General features: G+C 49.6%; 1 protein-coding gene across 6 annotated transcripts in view; it reads left to right on the top strand.

Annotated features, from left to right (window-relative positions):
• PLS3 (plastin 3) overlaps positions 1–18,887 on the top strand; it is a 612,346-nt gene that overhangs the window by 449,502 nt on the left and 143,957 nt on the right. For all 6 annotated transcript variants that reach the window (XM_069612872.1, XM_069612869.1, XM_069612870.1 and 3 more), the window contains one exon: positions 17,102–17,216. In XM_069612872.1, coding sequence (XP_069468973.1) covers positions 17,102–17,216 — 115 coding nt within the window. The remainder of the gene's footprint in view (positions 1–17,101; positions 17,217–18,887) is intronic.

Raw genomic sequence — 18,887 nt, 5'->3', positions numbered from 1 at the left:
CCAAGTGCTAGTAGCAGTTTGGCTGCAGTGTTTTGAGCTCTTTGTAGTTTAGTCAGTTGGTACGCGTGGACTCTGAGGTAGAGGGGGTTAGCATAGTCCAGTCTTGACATAACAATTGATTGGACCGCGGAGAGTCTATTGGGAAAGGAGAGGTATGGAAAAATGCACCTAAGTGTTTTAAGGTGGTAGTGGCAGGACTTTGAGACGTTGTTGACTTGGAGCGAAAGGGTTGGGTATGAGTCTAGGGTGCATTCAAGGTTTTTTACTGAATTTGAAAGTGACTGGGAGTTGCCCATGGACGTTGGCCAGGGTAGCGGGTGCGGAAGAAGTTCGGTGTTGCCACATACCATGATTTCAGTTTTGGAGGGGTTCAGCAAGTGGTGGTTTGTGGTCATCCAGTGATCAATGTCGAGGAGGCAGGAAGCGAGGTCGGGTTGGCAGTTGGGTTTTGAATTCAGGAGTTTTGGGATTAGTTGTGTCGTCGGCATAGTTATAGCACAGGATATTGTGCGAGCGTAATATTCGTGGGAGGGTAGAGATATAGAGGTTAAGCAGGAGGGGCTGATGGGCATGCTCCTTGTGGAACTCCAGTATTGACTGGTCGGGCGTGGGAAGCATAGGTGGAGAGTAGGGTTATTTGGTTCCTATTGTCGAGGAAGGATGCTATCCATTTGAGAGCATTTCCACATATTCCCAGGGAGTGGAGGCGGTCAAGGAGGAAAGAGTGGTTGATTGTGTTGAAGGCGGCGGATAGGTCAAAAACGGATTAGTGCGGCGCATCCCGCAGAATCAGCAGTGTTTTTAAGGCCATCCCAGACTGAGGTTAGGGTGGTCTTGGTTCTGTGTCGGGCTCTGAAGCCTGATTGAGCGGGGTCTAGGAGATTGTTGTCTTCGTCAAAGGCATTTAGTTGGGAGTAGGCGGTTCGGTCAATGTGTTTGGCAAGGAACCTGGTGTTTGAGATGGGGGCGGTAGTTTTTGGGCTCGAGAGGGTTGAGGGAAGTTTTTTTTTTTTTTTAGAAGAGGCTTGACATGAGCAGTTTTGAAGACGTCGGGGGGGGGGGGGGGGGAATTCCTGAGGAGAGGGAGTAATTTATGATGGTTCTTGCGTGTTCTCCTGCGCAGGTAGATCTGAAAACTTCCTCTAGGGTTGTGGCTGGGCAGGGGTCGAGCGGGGAGCCGGATGGTTTGCGGGCAAAGAGAAGTTTGAGAAATAGGTCAGTCGATATTGGAGTAAAGGAGTCGAAAGTCGGTTGGGTAGTGGTTGCAGGCGGTGGGATGGTAGGTAGGGTAGCGGTCACAGGCGGTGGGATGTTAGGTAGGTAGGTAGGGTGTGTGGATTGCATGGTGGGTGTTAAGAGCTAGTTTGTTGGTTAGAGAGTTTGTTCTTTTGAGAGCTGTGGTGTAAAAGTGTAGGGAGTGAGTCGCACAGTGATTGTGAGGGGGTGGGAAGGGTGGTGGTACATGATGGTTTGGTGAATTCGGCAATGATTTTGTGAAGTTCTTTGCTGGGGTTTTTAAAGTTTAGGATTCGGGAATTGTAATGGGATTTTTTTAGATTTCCAGATTTCAGCCATGTAGAGGCGATGGTGCCGGGCCAAGGGCGTTCTGCCGGGCTGTTTTTGTCTTTCTGCCATTTACGTTCTAGGGATTTATATAGCTGTTTAGTCGTCTTAGGTTCTGGTGTAAACCATCTAGGAAAAAGGCCATGGCGAGCTGATGGTTTGCAAGAGGGGGTGAGCGGGATTAGTGAGGAGTTGAGCCATGAGTCAAAGGCATCGGAGGTTAGGGATTCGTTGGGTTGAGTCTGAAAGAGTGCATCGGCTAGGTGAGGAAGGATTTTTAGTTGCTTCCAGCATTTGCATAGATTCAGAGGTTCTGGTTCAGGTAATGGGAGCGGGTTGGGTGAGCGAATGCTGAAAGAAACAATGAAGTGATCGGACCAGATGATAGTGGTGGGGGGGTTTAGATGTATCAGGTTGTGGGAGCTGAAAATGGCATCAAGTGTGTGTCCTGTATAGTGAGTCGGCCTGTTTATGTGGGTTTGGAGGTTAATCGCATCTAGGCTGTCAACCAGAGAGTGGGGTCATAGGGTTGTTGGGGATGTCATGCCATATGCTGAAGTCTCCAAGAAGGGTGAGAGTGGGATGGTTTAGTTTGGAGGGTGGCAATAGAGTTGCAGAGGTTGTTTGAGACTTGTCTATCATAGCCTGGGGGTCTGTAGATGATTAGGAAGCTGTGGGAGAACGAAGATTGGAGGGATCTTTTTACGAGGGGTGATTCGCAGGAAGGAATGGATGGCTGGTTGTCGATGATTGAGGTGTAGAAGTGAGGCTTGAAGGCGATTGCTATTCTTCCTCCTCTAGAGGGACGGTTCACTGTGATGAGGGAGTAGTTTGGGGGGAAAGCTTCATTGGCGATAGGGGTGAAGTTGTCAGAGAACCAGGTTTTGGTGATAAAGACCAGGTCCGGTTTGCCAGAGGCGAGGAGGTCAAAGATGCTGTCTGTTTTTTGCTACAGATCAGGCATTAAAAAGGATGCAATTTACTTTGGTACAGGAGGGTGATGAGGGAGTTGCGGAGGTGGAGGGTGGGAGAGGAGAGGGTGGAAAAAGGGGATCTAGAGGGTGGGTGCATGGTGGTTGATGGGAAGAGTAGGTGGGCAGTTGAGTTGGTGGGTTTGAGGGGGAGGGGTTGGACTGGTGTGACGGGTTGATTGGAGTTCGGTCGGAGGATTTGAAGGTGGGGTTTGGGGGGTTAGGAGTTTCAATTGTGGTTGGTGAGAATTCGAGGGAGAGGGGTTTCAGGTAGGGTGAGGCGGGGGGGTGGGTGGTGCTGATCGAGATTGGGAGGATGAGGAGGTGGGTCGAGACAGGAGTGGCGATGAGTACTGAGAGATTGAGGAAGACAAAGTACGTTTTCTCTTCAGTGTTTTTGATGTGGTCGGTGTATGAGAGAGGGTAGGGGGTCAGAGGGGAAAAGGGAAGCGGCTACTGTTCTTGCCAGGGCAAGGTGTGCAGTTTTTAGGGAGGGAAAGGAGTGGGGTCGGGGGGGGGGGGGAGGATGATCTGAGTTGATAAGGGAGGTGGGGGGGAGGATGGTAGCAGGGATGGGTGTGGTTCGGAGGTTAGGCTGGCCGTTAGGGGAGAGGGGGGAGCGGGTATGATGATAGTAGGCGGGTAATAGGCGGGGATGGGAGGAGGAGTGGTCTTAGGATGGTTGGCTCGCCATCGTGGCCCTCTGGCTTGGTATTTGGATAAGGGAAGGGATGGGTAGGGGATGTGGTGGAGGGCAGGATGGGTTGGGGAAGAGGGGGAAGGGAGGTAGGGCGGGCAGGAAGTATGGCGGGCGCGATGGTGTAATTTTCGGCAGACATGGGAGGGTTAGGAGAACTCATGGTTTGGGTTAGTTTGAGCTTTGATATAGTTGGTGTTGGATGATTTCGTTCACACCTTCCCACATCAACTATACCACCGGATATTAGTTGTACACACTCTGATTAACTGTACTTCCGGCTGTACCACAGCGATAGTTCGCACTTTCTAAGTTCAACTATACCACCAGGTAAGATTATTCAGTTTCTACGTTTTTAGACCACGGATATGCTATTTAAGCAGATTTTCTGAGTGCAACTAGACCACAGATATGCTATTAGGCTGACTTTTAAATGCATCTGAACCACTGATAAGCTATTAGGCAGACATTCTAAATGCAACTCGACACAGATATGGTATTGGGCAGACTAGCTAAATGCAACTAAACCAACGATATGCTATCGGGTGAAGTTTCTGAATTCTATTAGGGGACAGTTATGTGTTAGACAGTCTTTCAAATTGCATCTACATCACAGATATGCTATTTGGCACATTTCCAAGTGCAACTAGATCACAGGTATGCTATTTGGCACACTTTCTAAATGCAACTACAGCACAGATATACTATTAGGTGGACTCTCTAAATGCAACTAGACCACATATATGCTATTATGCAGACTTTTTAAATGTGAATGGACCACAGATATGGTAATAGGCACACTATCTAAACGCAACTACACCACAGATATGGCACACTCTTTAAATGCAATTACAACACAGATATGTTATTAGGCGGACTTTCTAAATGCAACTACACCATAGATATATTTGGCAGACTTTCAAGTGCCAACTAGACCACATGTATGCTATTTGGCACACTTTCTAAATGCAACAACACTACAAATAAGTTATTCCGCACACGTTCTAAATGCAATTACACCACAGATATGCTATTAGGTGGACTTTCTAAATGTAAACTAGATAACAGATATGCTATTAGGTGGACTTTCTAAATGCAGTTACACCACAGATATGCTATTAGGCAGATTTCTGAGTGCAACTAAACCACAGATATGTTATTGGGCGGACTTTCTAAATGCAATTGCACCACAGATATGCTATTTGGCACACTTTCTAAATGAAACTACACTACAGATATGGCACACTCTTTAAATGCAATTACAGCGCAGATGTGCTATTAGGTGGACTTTCTAAATGTAACTTCACCACAGATATGCTATTTGGCACACTTTCTAAATTTAACTACATTACAGATATTTGTTATTCGGTACACTTTCTAAATGTAATTACACCATAGATATGCTATTAGGCGGGTTTTCTAAATGCAACTACACCCCCTAAACAGATATGCTACTAGGTGGACTTTCTAAATGCAAACTCGATTACAGATATGCTATTAGGTGGACTTTCTAAATGCAATTACACCACAGATATGCTATTAGGCGGATTTTCTGAATGCAACTACACCACAGATATGCTATTAGGCGGATTTTCTATATGCAACTACACCACAGATCTGCTATTAGGCGGATTTTCTAAATGAAACTACTTCACAGAGATGCTATTGGGGGGATTTTCTAAATGCAACTACACCACAGATATGCTATTAGGTGGATTTTCTAAATGCAACTACACCACAGAGATGCTATTGGGGGGGATTTTCTAAATGCAACTACACCACAGATATGCTATTAGGCGGATTTTCTAAATGCAACTACACCACAGATATGCTATTAGGCGGATTTTCTAAATGCAATTAGGCGGATTTTCTAAATGCAACTACACCACAGATATGGTGTTGGGCACAGATGGAAGAGTTTACAACCGTTTAGTTTCTGGGTTTGAGTGGTAGGGTAGTATGGCGTGAAGTAATTGCTTCTGTCACTGCCCTTGCCACACTTAATTATTGTTGGCTTCTTGCTTCTCCTGCGGATACCTGCAGATACGATCTGTAGCCGTATTTGTAGGAGCCGTCCTTTGCCTCAGGGTCCTTAGCCGATGGAGGCTGCTGGGCAGAGGCTGCCCTGTAAAGGTGGGTTAAAGCACCTTTTGCAGCCAATCAGGGGTGTGGGCAGTCGGGGAGGTGAGATCAGGCTACCAGGAAGTGTATGCAGGGATTGGGGTTCGGAGACGCTGCACGGATGGCGTGGGACACCAAAATTTACTGAATCAAGTCCTCAAAAGGCACGCAGTGGGGAATCCGCTCACCTAGGGGTGTGGGATCCAAAGAGGGACCTCAGTGCAGAGTAGTGCACTAGGTCGAGGAGGGGAGGGGGACAGCCAATCAGGGGCGGGGGTGGGGGTGGGTTCGGAGGCGGGGTCAGGCTACCAGGAAGTGGATGCAGGATCAGGGTTTGGAGACGCTGCACAGATTACGTGGGACAGCAAAATTTACTGAATCAAGGCCTCAGGAGGTGCGCAGTGGGGAATACGCTCACCTAGGGGTGTGGGATCCAAAAAGGGGCCTCAGTGCAGAGCGGTGCACTAGGTCGAGGAGGGGGAGAAAGGACTGCCAATCAGGGGTGGGGGGAGGCGGGATCAGGCTACCAGGAAGTGGTTTCGGGGTTCGGAGATGATGCATGGACGACGTGGGACACCAGAATTTACTGAATCAAGGCCTCAGGAGGCGCGCAGTGGGGAATTCACTCACCTGGGGTTGTGGGATCCAAAGAGGGGACTCAATGCAGAATGGTGCACGAGGTCGAGGAGGGGGAGAAAGGACAGCCAGTCAGGGGTGGGGGCGGGTGGGGAGGCGGGATCAGGCTCCCAGGAAGTGGATGCAGGGATCGGGGTTCGGAGACGCTAGACGGATGGCGTGGGAAACAAAAATTTACTGAAGCAACGCCTCCTGATTTGGCAGCTCCATTGTTCTTTCCTCCGGTTCAGGATCATGTGCTACCATTTCCAATACACGGTCCTTCCTTTTGGCCGCAACTCGGCCCCCAGGGTCTTTACCAGACTCAAGAATACTGTGGCTGCCCTCCCCAGAGTGCAGAGCCTCCACATCTACCCACACCTCGACGACTGGCTCGTCTGGGCTGCATCTCCGGAAGCGGTTCTCCACTCTTCCCATGCCCTTATGAAAACATTGCATGATCTGGGCTTTTCGCTCAATCTCAAGAAGTCGCAGCTGCAGCCCACGCAGACTGACATTCTTGGGTTTCATCTGGGACACGTGCTCCGAGAAGGTGTTTCTGTCGGAGGACAAAATCTCGCCTTCATGAGGGCCACCACCCATTTCCTCAGCAGAGGTGACCTCTGCCTGGTGGTACCAGCATCTCCTATGTCTCTTGGCGGCAGTCATATTAGCAGTCCCAAACACGAGACTGGGGATGAGGAGGACTCGGCTGCACTTCGCGGCCTCATGGAACCAGGAGCGGGGCTCTCGATCTGAGATTATCAACGTTCCTCCATCTCTCTGCCTGGACCTCACATGGTGAACCAGAGACAGCAACCTAGGGATGGGCAAGCCCTTCCGGCTTCCCACCCCGCAGATTACCATCACCACGGACTCCTCGCTCGAGAGCTGGGGAGCCACCCTGGACGATCTTACGGTCCACGGCACCTGGACTGGCGCAGGAATATCACATCAATTGGTTGGAACTGAACGCCATCTGGCAATCGCTTAGAGCATTCCTTCCACTTCTCATGGGCAAGGTTGTTCTCATCCAGACAAACTACTCGACCAGCATGTACTAACAAGCAGGGAGTCACCAGATCCCCTCCACTGTGCAGACTGGCAATCGGCATGTGGGAGTGGGCCCTGGAAACCTGCATCTACCTCACGACAGTCCACCTTCCTGCGGAATCCAACAGGCTCAGCAGGTTGGGAGCGGACAACTAGAAGGGGCAGCTAAACAGCCACATTATTCTGGATATCTTCAACAGATGGGGTCTTCCCCAGGTGGATCTCTTCGCCACATGGCCTAAGAAGTGCCCTCATTTCGCTTCCTGGCAGGGACAGGGTCCCGGCACCCTGGGAAACGCATTTCGGATTCAGTGGAACGGCATGACCGTGTACGCCTTCTGTCCACTCCGCTGATTCACAGAGTAATTTGCAAGATCAAGGAGTCTCACCAGCTCAACATCATTCTAATAGCTCCATGGTGGCCAGCCAGGCCATGGTTCTCGGAGCTGATCAGACTCTGAGATACCACCGATTATTCTTCCGACGGGCCCAGCACATAATCTGGCGCAGCAGGGGGGCAGGGTCACCCACCACGCGCCACAGAAACTAGCCCTCACAGCATGGTTCCTGTAGGCACCTCAGCCTCGCCCAGGCTAATCTGGAAATCTTACAGGGTGCAAGGAGCAAAGCTACCAGGGCCCAGTATCACAGTAAATAGACCAGGTTCTGCCACTGGGCAGACTCCAAGGTAATCAACCCCCTGGCATGTACTTTGGATGATGTACTCTGCTTCTCGGCTCACCTCGCCCACTCGGGCATGCAGGTGGACACCTGCCGCACTTACCACACAGCCATCAGGGCTTACAGGAATTCGGAGGAGGGGGGGGGGTCTGCTCCTCCTCCAATCCGATTGTCAAACATTTGACGGGGCTCGCAAGGCTCTACCCGCCCATCAAGAGGCCACACCCCGTGTGGGACTTGAATATATTCTTGGGCGCCCTCGCGTACAAACCTTTCGAGCCAGTGACATCCGCGGACATCAGGCTGGTCACCATGAAGACGGCCTTACTAGTCAGCTTCACCTCGGCTTGCAGAGTCAGCGAAATCCAGGCGCTGGTCGCCTCAGAATCATATACTACCTTTCACAGGGACAAAGTAGTCCTGTGGACACACCCAGCATTTCTGCCAAAGGTGCCGTCTGCTTTCTATTTGAATGAGGAAATAGTCCTTCCTACGTTCTTTGCCAATCCTAAAGACTAGGCACAGAGGGTTCTACACTGCCTGGAGGTCAGGCGTGCCCTGAAATTCTACCTTGACATGACCAAGGGCTTCTGCAAATCAGATGCCCTGTTCTCAGGGTATCAGGCCTCCATATCCCGCTGGATGGTCTCGGCCATCAAAGAAGCATACAAGGTCAGCAAAAGCCGCTCCCGGCGAACATGCACGCCCACGCAGTCCGGGCCAAGTCAACGGCCATCACATTCCAGCGCCATGTCCCCTGGTAAGTCCTAAGCAGGGCGGCCACTTGGGCCACTCCCTCAGCTTTTTGCAAGCATTACTGTTTGGATGCCGGCTCTAGATCTGATGCGGCTTTCGGCCAGGCGTTTCTCAGGAACTTATTTACTTAAGGAGGGTCTCCTCTCCACCCTGGGGCTACATTCATTTATAATCGCCCATACAGTATGAAGGAAAGGGGACGGGATGTAAGAGTAATTATAAGTTACTGACCATAGTGACTAACATACTCTTAGTCCATAGTCCCCTTTCTTCCATATTTCCCACCATCGGCCCCCCCTAATAATACTGGTGTCATTAGGCAATGTTAAATCTATTGTCGAGGTGTGGCGCCGGAGGGCGGAGTCAGGCCAGCACATGCTCCCAGGGCTGCACCCCAGCGTGCCTATACATTTAAAGGGGAAGAAGGTTTTTTCTGGCGAAAAAGCTTTTCTCCCGTCCCTTGGAAGGGACGCCCCATACATAGAATATGGAGGAAAGGGAACTATGGATTAAGAGTACGTTAGTCACTACGGTGAGTAACTTATAATATCAAACTCAAACGTTCCCTCCAAAACTCAATGCGTAAAGGTGTTAGATATATAAGTGCCATTATTGACCTTTATTGATGTCACTTTGTGTGCTGGAACTGTGTAGCATAGAAAGAAATTACTCACCTGCATTATTGATTCTTATATTAATTTAAATCCATCTTTCATTGAATGTTATTGTTAGTTGCTGCCTTTTTAGTTTGATTTTGTGTGTGTGTGTGTGTGTGTGTGTGTGTGTGTGTGTGTGTGTGTGTGTGTGGTTGTCTGTCTGTTTGGATCCTTGTGTTTTCTGATTTCCCTGTACTTGTCACAGTACCCCTTCTAAGATAAGCCTGGCTGCTCAGCCACTCTACCGACTTGTGTAGTACAGGCCTATATTAAGGGATGGGGCCCTAATACCAAGAGAAGTCTTCAGAAATCCCACACCAGTTGGATTTTAGAAAACCTTACCCAGCAACCCACACCTGCTAATGATGCCCAACATGGCGCACCTCATATCGTGGTCCTTGTAATCCTTTGTAGAGTTTAAGGACCAGAGTCTCGGCTACCTTTTTTTTTCTTTTTTCTTTTTTGAAAGGTATAATCCGAGCCATCTTGTGATGGCACAGACCTTTTAAGTACGTCACTGTAGCACTCAGTACCAGTGGAGAAGATCAGGTTAAACTTGCCCATTGTGATGAAAAGGGTATTAGAACAAAAAATTACCATAATCTGCAATGTGAATGAAAGGCATTTAACATTTGAAAGTTCTTTTAGTTCTAAGATATAAAAGTAAACATACAAACCCTAGATCTCGGTTTACTTAAAAAAAAAAAAAAAAAAAACGAAAAAAAACAGTTCTTTCTTTGTGGGCAGTTTAATTACACATATTCTCGTATTTAACAGAAACCTCAAATGCTGCCTCCTTCAGACAACCTCCATTTATTTGATTCTTCTCTTACTGTCAAGACCCATGTGTCTTCGAATTGTACTGCATTTTGTGTGCAAATTGTTTATTGTAAAAATGCTATTTATCGAGGCCTAATACGCGCTGTAAAAAACAAACCAAGAAAATTAAGTAAATGGTATGTCCTCTATTTTAGGTTCTTTGCTTTGATTAAGTTACACTATTAAACATAATAAACTGGGCCAGTCATGTGTAATGTGTGTTTAGTTACATAATAGAATAGGTTTCCTGGAGAATCAGTATCTTAAAACATGGATGTGGTCTTAAGGTGCTTAAAATTGATGTCCTAGATTAGTTTGAAATGTAATTGATGCTATTCAGGAATTTTTTGGCTCGCCTTATTGACAGACGGGCAGCAACATTATAGGTGCAATAATGGCACGTTGTGTTCTACTCCTACATCCGTCCCCTTTCCTCCATACTTATGGGACATCTCTCCGTCCTGTGGGACGGGACCAGAGCACTTTGTAAAAAGCATCCAAATTTTTTTCAAAAATGTGTCCCTCTTTCCTGCGCGGGGCCCGGCACGCGGCCGTAACCCCGCCCACCTTGGCTCTGCCCCGCGCATCGCCCATCAGTCCTTTTCTCTGCTCGATCGGGGCCGGACGCACTTGCATCCTCGGAAGATTTTCTTCCCTGTTTTCCTCTCTGGCTCTCGCTAGCGTTCGTCTTCTAGCCTGTCTGTCTTTTAAATTAGACTTTCCAGACTGTTCTTCGTGTCATCGTCGCTTCACGAGGGCGGATCCTCATCCTCTTTGTTTAGAGTGTTTGGGTCCGGAACACGGTTGGGACTCCTGTTTTTACTGTGTCTCCCTTTCAGTCCGGGCTCTTCAACGTCAGTTGGAACGGTGGGAGGAGGTGTTCCGACGCACTCCTCCATCTCATTTTCAGGCGTTCGACGAGAAGAAGAAACGCCTGGTAAGTTCTTTACTTTTCAGAGCACCCCGGCCGGGGGATACCTTCCTGGGTTCCTCTCGAGCCAGGAGGGGCATTGATCGCTCTGTCACCGGGGTTCGCCCTGAGGTGCCTGTCGGGCCTAATAATTCTACCGGAGTTTTCTCTGAGGGTCTCCGTAAGGGGCCTGTGTACACCGGAGTAACTTCCGAGGCCCCTCCTGTGGGGGCTGTGTGTAGACCCAGTTCTGCTGAGTCACAGGGTACCGGAGCTTGCTCTGAGGCCTCTCTTTCGGCTTCCCTCAAAAACAAGACCAGGGTGCGCCCCTAGCCTTGGCTGGGCTTGTGTTTACCGAACGGATGTTCGAGGCCCGTGCCGATAAGGCTATTACCGGGCCTAGGCCCCTTGTACAGAGGCTAAGGCTACCAACAGTTCTGAGGGGCCGGGCAGGGCCCTGTCGGTGAAAGCGGTTTCTCACCGTTCCCGCTCTTGTGGTGATACCAGATCTGTTGAGGGGGCAAAGAAGCAAGGTTCTTCTTTTACCGGCAGTGCTGAGGCCCTTCCTTCGAAGGCTCAGTTAGCGGTTGGTATGTCGCAGAAACATTCCAGGCCTCATAGTACCGGCTCTGCCGAGGTTCCTTATGTTAAGGCTAAAATTAAGACCCCTGATCCATCGACGGGGACCCCTGCCTCACTTCCTCACGTGCCGCAGTGCCCCTCGGATGAAGACAAGATGGCGGCCGTTCCCGCCACGACCACGGCGGCCATTTTAGGTACTACCCCTTCAACTACGCCATCGGCCTCTGGTGTAGGGTTCGGTCCTTTGGGTGAACCTAAGGTCACTTCTGCGTATCCTTAACGGCCGGTTTATGATTGGAACGCCCGGATGCCTCTTCCGCACAATGTTTCGTTGCCTGCAGGGGCGGCCCCTTTGATTTATGTGGATATGTTGGCAGAGGGCCCGGCGTGGCACCCTTCTCCGTTACGTCCCTGGATTTGTCCACCTCATGAGAGGCGGCCTCAGGTTCCGAAGCAATCTCCTGAGGACGCTTTTTTTCAGTAAATTTCAAGCGCTTATGCGCACCGACCCCATGAGGGAGTATTTCAAAGGGCTTTTTAAGGAAATTTGTGCACCAGCGCACCCGGCTCCACCCATTCCTCTGGTGGTTCCGCCGGCACCTCCTTTGCCCGTGGTACCTGCCCCTGCTCTTCCGCCTTTGCCACCGTTGTCCCCAGTGTACAAGGCAGTGCCTGACACGGTTCAGCAGGATCCTGACCTGTCAGATGACCCTCAAGGCGAGCAGGACAACGAGGACCTTCCCCGCTCTGTTAGAGCTTTTCATGACCGGGTACTGGACATGATGAATTTCTTAGATGTCCCGGTTCCCGAGGCACCTGCTCCACAGGAGGGCGTGCTTTCTGGGGCGTTCACCCTGTCTCCTTTGGAGCGTACTGGCCTTTTCCTGCAGAATGATGTTTTGGCCGAGGTCCGAAGAGTCTGGGAGAAGCCACACTCAGGACTTTTTGTCAATAAAAAGATTGACGCAAGGTACAGGCTGCACTCTTCGGAGGAAGTGGCCTTGTCGTCTTGTCCGCCTCCCTCTTCCACAGTGGTGGCTGCGGCCACGTTGCAGTCCAGACCTGCAGCATCCTCTTCCGCGACGGCTACTCGGGTCTTGGGAAAGGAGGACAAGCTCCTGGACTCCCCAGGGAGGAAAATCTTTGCCAATCCGGCCTTGCAGCTCAGGCAGGCCAATGCCGAATTGATTTTGGCGGGAGCTAACATGCAGATGTGGAAAGGTCTGTCGGAGTTTGAGGAGCATATTCCAGTCGAGAAGTTGGAAGATTTCAGAGGTGGCCTTTCCGATGCCAGGGTCTTTGCCCAGGATCTTCTGGAGGCTGCAGCTCATCACGTAGACACCTCGGCTCGGGGCATGATGCTCGGGGTTGATACCTCGAGGCAAGCGTGGTTGCATGCCACGAAGTTTTCGAAGAAAGTGCAAGACAAAGTATTGGACCTTCCATTCGATGGTAAGGAGCTTTTTCATTCTTCTACTGATGTAGAGCTCACCAAAACCAAGGTTAGCACTCAGACGGCTAAATCATTGTCTGTTCTGGTTAAAGCTCCTTTCAAACCTCAGAGACCGTTATCGCAGAGTCGACCTTCTTCTGGTTTCAGGGGCTTCCTCGACCGCCAAAATCGCAGAGTGGATACTCCTACGGGGAATAACCGCCGTAGACAACAGCGTACGCAGTATTTCTCCCGCTCCTCAGCCTCCTCATCAGGTTCAGGTGGCACTGCCACTGATAAACCTGCCAAATGAGGGTTTTCCGTGCTCGCACGAGACCCCGGTGGGAGGACGCATTGCGTCTCATTGGGAGGCGTGGCAGACCATCACAGAAGACAGATGGGTCTTGTCAGTCGCTTGGGCGGGCTTCCGCTTACCTTTACCCCCTACCCCACCCCTCAACCCTCCTTTTCAGCTGTCGGGCTCACCCTCCCTCAAGGCCAAGGTTCAGAAACTTCTGCTCCTCAGAGCTGTGGAAACCCGTTCCCCTTGGGGGCGAGGGGAGGGCTTTTACTCCCGACTATTTACGGTGCCCAAACCCAACCAGGCTGGCCTGCGCACCATCCTAGACCTTTCCCAGTTCAATCTTTTCCTACCCCAAGAGAAATTCAAGATGATCACGCTCAGCCAGATACGCTCCTCTTTTCAGGTGGGCGATTGGCTCAGCTTTGTGGATCTTCAGGACGCGTACATGCATATCCTGATTTGGAGCCCACAAAGGAGATATCTCCGCTTCTCTTTGGGAGAGGAGCACTTCCAGTTTCGAGTGCTTCCTTTTGGCCTCAGCTTGGCGCCGCGTGTCTTCACGAAGATGATGTTGGTGATTGTGGCCTAACTTCGTCTCCAGGGTATCCATGAGTATCCGTATTTGGACGACTGGCTCTTATGCCGGGGGGCCCCAAGGCCTTGGTGGGGCTTGGTGCTACCGAACGGATGTTCGAGGCCCGCGCGAGTAAGGCTGTTACCGGAACTGGGTCCGAGGTCCATCGTACAGAGGCTAAAGCTACCAACATTTCTGAGGGCCTGGCAAGGCCTTATCGGTGAAGGTTGTTTCTCACCGTTCCTGCTCTTGCGGCGACACCAGATCTGTTAAGGGGGCAAAGAAGGGAAATTCTTCTTTACCGGCAGCGCCAAGGTCCTTCTTGAGAAGGCTAATTTGGCGGTTGGTATGTCGCAGAAACATTCCAGGCCTCATAGTACCGGCTCTGCCGAGGTTCCTTATGTTAAGGCTAAAGTTAAGACCCCTGATCCATCGACGGGGACCCCTGCCTCATTTCCTCACGTGCCGCGGTTCCCCTCAGGTGATGACAAATGGCGCCCGTTTCCGCCACGACCGCGGCGGCCATTTTGAACGCTACCCCTACAGCTTCGACATTGGCCTCAGGTGTAGGGCTGGTTTCTCGGCCTTGTGCGCATCCTTATCGGTCAGTTTATGACCGGAATGCTCGGATACCCCTTCTGCACAATGTTTTGTTGCCTGCGGGGGGGGGCACCTTTGGTTGATCTGTCCATCCAGATATAGGAGTGGGCCATGCTTCATGGCGTCTGGCTGCTTGCGGTGCACATCCCGGGCCAGCTGAATGTCACAGCGGATGCCTTCAGCCGGCGGACAGTGGTCAGCTACGAGTGGGAGTTGGAAGGCGGAGGTCCTCTCATGGACTTTCTTGCGTTGGGGCACACCGGAGGTGGACCTCTTCGCTACGGTGGTAAACAAGAAGCTTCCTCGGTATGCCTCCAGAGGGGGGCTGAGAGCCTCCTCTCTGGGGGATGCTCTCGAGATTCCATGGCACAACATGAGAGCTTGCGCCTTCCCGCCTCTTCCCCTAGTTCATCGAGCAATTGGGAAGGGGAAGAACTCTGTGAACTGTTCCCTTCTGCTCATGGCCCCGTGGTGGCCGGCCAGTTTTTTGGTTCTCAGAACTTCAACACCTGTCGGTGTTTCCGCTGCTCAGGTTACCAGTAACCCCAGATCTTCTTCATCAGGGGGAACAGCAGAGGTGGCACCCCTCCCCACAATCGCTCAGCTTGGCGGCATGGTGCCTGAGTTCAAGTCTTAGAGCTTTTTAACTTGTCTACGGGTAACATGCGTATTATCCAGGCAGCCAGGGAACCCTCGACCAGATCCCAATACAGGAGTAAATGGCTCAGGTTCTGTCATTGGTGTTTGGAAAAGCAGTTGGATCCAAGGGTGGCTACGATTGGCACGGTGCTGTCCTTTGTGTCCTCCCTAGCAGAGTCGGTGGTTTACGTTCTGTCATGCAGAACTTACCTTTCAGCGGTTTCCGCTTATCTTGCTATAGACCAGTGCTCTTATTCTCTGTGTAACCCAGTGGTTAAGAGGCATTTTACAGGCTTGACACGCCTCTACCCTCTGGTTCGTAGTCCGCACCCGCCTGGGGACCTAAATGTAGTCCTGACGGTGCTGTGCCATAAACCCTTTGAGCCAATAGCTACGGCTGACCTCAAGTATGTGTCCTGGAAAGTGTCTTTTCTGGTAGCCGTAACGTCAGCGAGGAGAGTGAGTGAGCTCCAGGCATTGTCGGTGGAGCACCCTTTCTTGGTCTTTCACAAGGACAAGGTAGTCCTTCGGACGAACCCAGCTTTCCTACCAAGGGTAGTGACCGAATTCCATCTGAATCAGTTGTTTTCCCTTCCGGTCTTTTTTCCGAAACCTGCCTTGGAGGCGGAACGGGTTCTTCACTGCCTGGATGTCCAAAGAGCTCTTAGGTTCTACCTGAGCTTCCGAGCTTCGGAACTCTTCCCAACTGTTGTGACCTTCGGTAAGCCTTAGGGCAGGCCGGCGTCTAAGGCATCTATTTCCAGATGGATTACCGCCTGTATCACGGAATCTTTCACCGTCAAAAAGCTGAAAACTCCTAAAGGTATGCATGCACACCAGGTGCGAGGCAAGGCAGCCGCGGTTGCTTTTCAGAAGTATGTTCCCTGGGAGTCCATCGCTAAAGCGGCTACTTGGGCCTCCTCATCTGCTTTCTGTAAGCATTACTGCCTCGATATGAGCTCTAGAGCGGAGGCTCAGTTCGGCCAGGCTGCGCTGAAGAACCTGTTTCAGTAAGGGGTATTTCCATCCACCCATAGTTCCTGTAAGGAGTGCTTGGGAATCTCCCATAAGTATGGAGGAAAGGGGACGGACCTAGGAGTATTACAAGGTTACTCACCGTAGTGACCACCTTACTCCTAGTCCATAGTCCCCTTTCCTCCATACGCCCGCCCGCCGTCCCCTCTAATAAGGTTCCTCTGTTATTGCTAATGGGTCTTTGACCCTGCGATAGAAAAGGACTGATGGGCGATGCGTGGGGTGGAGCCAAGGTGGGCGGGGTTACGGCCGCGTGCCGGGCCCTGCGCAGGAAAGACAGGAGAGACACATTTTTGAAAAAAATGTGGATGCTTTTTACAAAGTGCTCCGGTCTCGTCCCACAGGACGGAGAGATGTCCCATAAGTATGGAGGAAAGGACTATGGACTAGGAGTAAGGTGGTCACTACGGTGAGTAACCTTGTAATTTCCCTAGTTTGCTTTAACATTTGTAGATGATTGTAATTTGAAGTACTTCAGCTCTTTTATCTAGTTAGTAGGCGATTGGAATGCGGTACCACTGTTTTTTTGTGTAATAAAACAAATGCAAAATACAATGCGGTGCCATTGTTTTTTTGTGTAATAAAACAAATGCAAAATACAATTTAAAGGATAATGCAAACTTTCAGATCATGCAGCATAAGAGTCTGTTTTTAACTACTGAGCAAACGGTCAACAAGCATAGGAAAGTGCTACCTATAGGCAGTCATCATTGAAATGAGGGCAAGGGAGTTTTATAAAATGTTTTATTTATACCTTTAAGATTGAGATAGGACAAGCTCTGAGTAGGCTCCTATATTTCATAGGCTCTGCTTTCTTTCTCTGTCTACGTAATATCCCTTATATACTGCATGGTGTGCTTTTGTGAGATCTGCGCTCAAGCTTAGTTATATTTTAAATTCATTGAGTGCCACTGGAATATTTGTTTGGCAGACTCGTTTTTTTTTTTATTGTCCCATTTGGTATCGGGACCCTAAGCTCCTGTTTCAGTTTGTAAGTACACGGGAGCATTTTTTGAAAATGGTTTGCTTATTTATATTATGTTTATGTGCAACCGCTACATTAAAAATGTAATGTTTTGGTTATTCATTTCAGTGACTTGCAAGATGCTGTTGTAATTTTGCAATTGTATGAAAAGATCAAGGTTCCTGTAAACTGGAGCAAAGTTAACATGCCACCATACCCAAAGCTTGGAGCAAATATGAAAAAGGTATGTGAACTGTAGCTGTTTAAGTTCCGAGATGTGTACTTGTTTTGCAAATGTATCTGTAGTGTATGAAAACATACCAAAATGAGAAAGCTGAGGTTCCTAAAGGCAGCCCTACAAATAAAGGGTTTATCGGCCACTTCCACTCTCTAAAAAAGTAAAATACTCCCCAAACATAAAGGGAGTAAAATACTTCCAAAATGTAGGAGACATGCCCATGAGGACCATGGATATGTTTGGTCAAATAGTACACGTAGTGTCACAGGAATAAACTATTACTGCCTGATCAGAATCTGCAAAAACTTGTGCATGAAATCGGTGCAAAGAAATATTTATAAAAAATAGCGATTTTACTGTTAAAACATATTTTTACTCGCTTATAAAATACTCCCCTTAGGAATGGAACTCGATTTTTTTTACCCCCTAAAATAATGTTAGTACCATCTTTAAAATTCAGTATTTTACTTATATCTGTAGCATTGCCTACAGCTTATTCCCAAAAAGGCATTTGTGTGGGCATTTAACTGTTATGCATATTTGCAGGGTTTGAAATTGCAGGGAGCGATGGAAGAGTCAAGTCAGCTGGACACCAAAGGATACCAGGATCTACCTTTGGCTCACAAAGCCAAATGGTGCAACACAAATAGATCTATCAGACATTAACTCTATGGGCCTTGTTGGGTAAGGATTTGGGGTAGTACCCTTAGGGTGAATTAACAACCATAGCCTCCTGGCAACAGGGACCAACCTTTGTTATAAGTCTGAACTACACAGGTTGGTAGTGTGGCCTAGCCACCAGGCTTATTTTAAGAGGATAGAGGCTCGGGCGATGAATGGACCCGGACACAACTCTGTAACAAATTACAGAGGGCACGGTGCATGAAGTCTAAATATCAAGCCAGAAGTGGCACAGCGAGTAGAGCGCTCGCTTTGACATTGTGCAGAGCCTGCAACGCAGGTTCGAATCCCGGCAGGGCCAAACTCAGCCTTTCATCCTTCGGAGCTCGATAAATGAGCGCCACACACCGTGGGTATTAATAAGCAGCGCTCAGATACCTGAGGGTTCGTAGCGCTATACAAATGCCAAATTATTATTATTAGATGCTTACCCGAATGGTCCTACATGGCGTCTCCAGAAAGTCATCCAATTAAGGCCATTTATCACAATGGACAGCCAAGAGTATATTCGGCAAGACGCCTGTGACAAACCCTTGGAAGTCTGAAGTGGGCGAATCCTTAGCGCAATAAAACATTACAAGATAGACTTGATTGAAACCTTAACCACTCGTGCCGAGTTAACACTAATACCGGCCACAGTTGTCCGAATACTGGAATAATTCCAGCTGATCTTCGAGATTCTTGGAATTTGGTTGATTGTCCCTGAGCTACACCTTGTGGTCTTTGATCTTTTGGAGCATATGACATTGGGAGCCAATCCTTGATGGCTCCTTGATGTTGGTCCCCCAACTGACCCGGTACTGCCGTTCCATATGGCTTTACAGAGAAGGGTGGCGGCGGCGGCTTGGACTGCTCCGGAGAGTCTCCCGGCAGTGGGCAGATCTTTGTCGCGAAAATATCGTCCAGCCAGTAGCGACCCCTGCTACTTGACCAGGCACCCCACTCCGGAGAGTTTGGTGGTGCAGGCAGCCACGGCCCCGGCAAAGCAGGCGTCGT

The sequence above is a fragment of the Ambystoma mexicanum genome, chromosome 5p (assembly GCF_040938575.1).
Source record: "Ambystoma mexicanum isolate Mex_15411 chromosome 5p, UKY_AmexF1_1, whole genome shotgun sequence".
Taxonomy (NCBI): domain Eukaryota; kingdom Metazoa; phylum Chordata; class Amphibia; order Caudata; family Ambystomatidae; genus Ambystoma; species Ambystoma mexicanum.
The sequence above is the reverse complement of the archived record's forward strand: the minus strand, read 5'-3'. Positions and strand labels throughout refer to the sequence as shown.